This window comes from Carlito syrichta, unplaced genomic scaffold (genome assembly GCF_000164805.1).
Source record: "Carlito syrichta isolate Samal-C Ts95f unplaced genomic scaffold, Tarsius_syrichta-2.0.1 Scaffold99341, whole genome shotgun sequence".
In the NCBI taxonomy this organism is placed as follows: domain Eukaryota; kingdom Metazoa; phylum Chordata; class Mammalia; order Primates; family Tarsiidae; genus Carlito; species Carlito syrichta.
Window position 1 is genome coordinate 1 of NW_007043437.1, and position 1,660 is coordinate 1,660.

Sequence of the window (1,660 nt, forward strand, 5' to 3'; positions counted from 1 at the left end):
GAGATGCAGGGGCCTCAGCCACCTTCCCGATGCAGTGCTCAGCATTACGTAAGAATGGTTTTGTGGTGCTCAAAGGCCGGCCATGTAAGATCGTCGAGATGTCTACTTCGAAGACTGGCAAGCACGGCCACGCCAAGGTCAGAATTTCACCTCCACATCTTGCCTTTCCCATGCCTGCAGTATCCTTGGGACTCCTGGCAGCAAGCTGACATCAGTCAGTCCTGGCCTTCTACCTTCCTTAAGCTCTGCTCTTACTGTCTGGTGCTCCTTTTGTTCAGCACTGGATCCTTATACTCATTGAGACTGCTACACCTCCTCCCCAGTCTTGAGCTTCTTCTGTGGTTACCCTTCTGTCCCCCCACCATTTTCTGGTAGTCCCTCCATTTCTTCATCTTTGTGTCAAACTCTTTAATTTCTCTTCTTGGGCCTTTATGTTTAAGCTATTCAGCTGCTTCTTTCTTATTCCTGGCTTTCACTTTCTGTTTAATTTTCTTCCCTTGAGCCTTTTTAGGTAGTGTTTGTTTTGCCAGCCCTAACACAGAATATAGCCTTCTTACCTCTGAGCTTGTAAATCACCTTGTTACCTTTTCCCCCAGTTCTAGTTTTCCCTTTGGAACTCTGATGCAGTATCAAACTACTTTTACCTGCCCAGCTTACTCTCCTTGGGTTCCTCTTGCTTTCTTGGGTCTTAACTTTCTGACTGTTGCTTTCTGTCACTTCAGTCTTTTCCTCTTTGTCTTTAAAATTTCAACTTGGTTTACTCTTGTGGTTTTGTTTCCTAATCATTTTTTCTATCTTCTGTTGATTTGACATTGATCTTGGGTTATTCTCTAATTTTTAGATCCTCCTTTATGCTTTTCTGGCCTATTTCCTAACTGCATAGTTCTTTCTGAGCTCCCAAGTCCTTTTCTCTTCTCAGTTCTCTTCCTGTCACATCTTTCTCAGTCTTTTCCTGCCCACCTGCCTTATTTCCCAAGTTCTCAACTTCTTACCTGATGTCCAGAAAATTCTTCCAAACTTTCACCTAGACTCTTCTCACTCCCCTGGGCTCTTAGCATCTTGTTTGTCAATATTTCTTTGACAAGGTAACTGTCTTCTCCAAGCCTGCCCAACAGTTTTCCTTTGTGCTGTCAACCCTAATCTCAATGGTGGTCTTTCATTTCAGGATTTTTTTTTTAAAGAGGCTTTTGTGTTTCTTTTCTGGGTTGATTGATTCAATTCCAACTCTCCTAATCATTGCCTCAACAATGTAGTCTGACTTCCCTCACTTGTCAAGGACAACTTGAGCTTTTTTCTCCTCCATCCTAGAGTTTGGTTGGGTTTCTCTTTGTGATGCATACATGCAGGTCCACCTGGTTGGTATTGACATCTTTACTGGGAAGAAATATGAAGATATCTGCCCGTCAACTCATAATATGGATGTCCCCAACATCAAAAGGAATGACTTCCAGGTATGTAGATGGTCTGGATGAAGATGGGTTAGTGGTTTATGGGGGGAAGGTATGAACTGACCAGAAGAGCTTGTGCTGGGAGAGAAGAGGGAAATGGCAGGAGAGGGTACTTGGTATTAGTAGTTTGCTGTCACCCCAGTTTGTCTATCAGAACCTTTACCCTCAACCTACCTGGGCCTACCTTTAGCTTCCTTCCCTATCTGCCCTCA

At 43.7% G+C, this 1,660-nt stretch overlaps 1 protein-coding gene across 1 annotated transcript; it reads left to right on the forward strand.

The window, feature by feature from the left end:
* The first annotated feature begins 6 nt into the window (after window positions 1–6).
* LOC103265951 (eukaryotic translation initiation factor 5A-1-like) lies at window positions 7–1,623 on the forward strand. The gene is made up of 2 exons (XM_008063599.2): window positions 7–137; window positions 1,347–1,623. The coding sequence occupies exons 1-2, from the start codon at window positions 30–32 to the stop codon at window positions 1,470–1,472; spliced, it is 234 nt and encodes a 77-aa protein (XP_008061790.2). The 5' UTR covers window positions 7–29; the 3' UTR covers window positions 1,473–1,623.
* The last annotated feature ends 37 nt before the right edge of the window (window positions 1,624–1,660 follow it).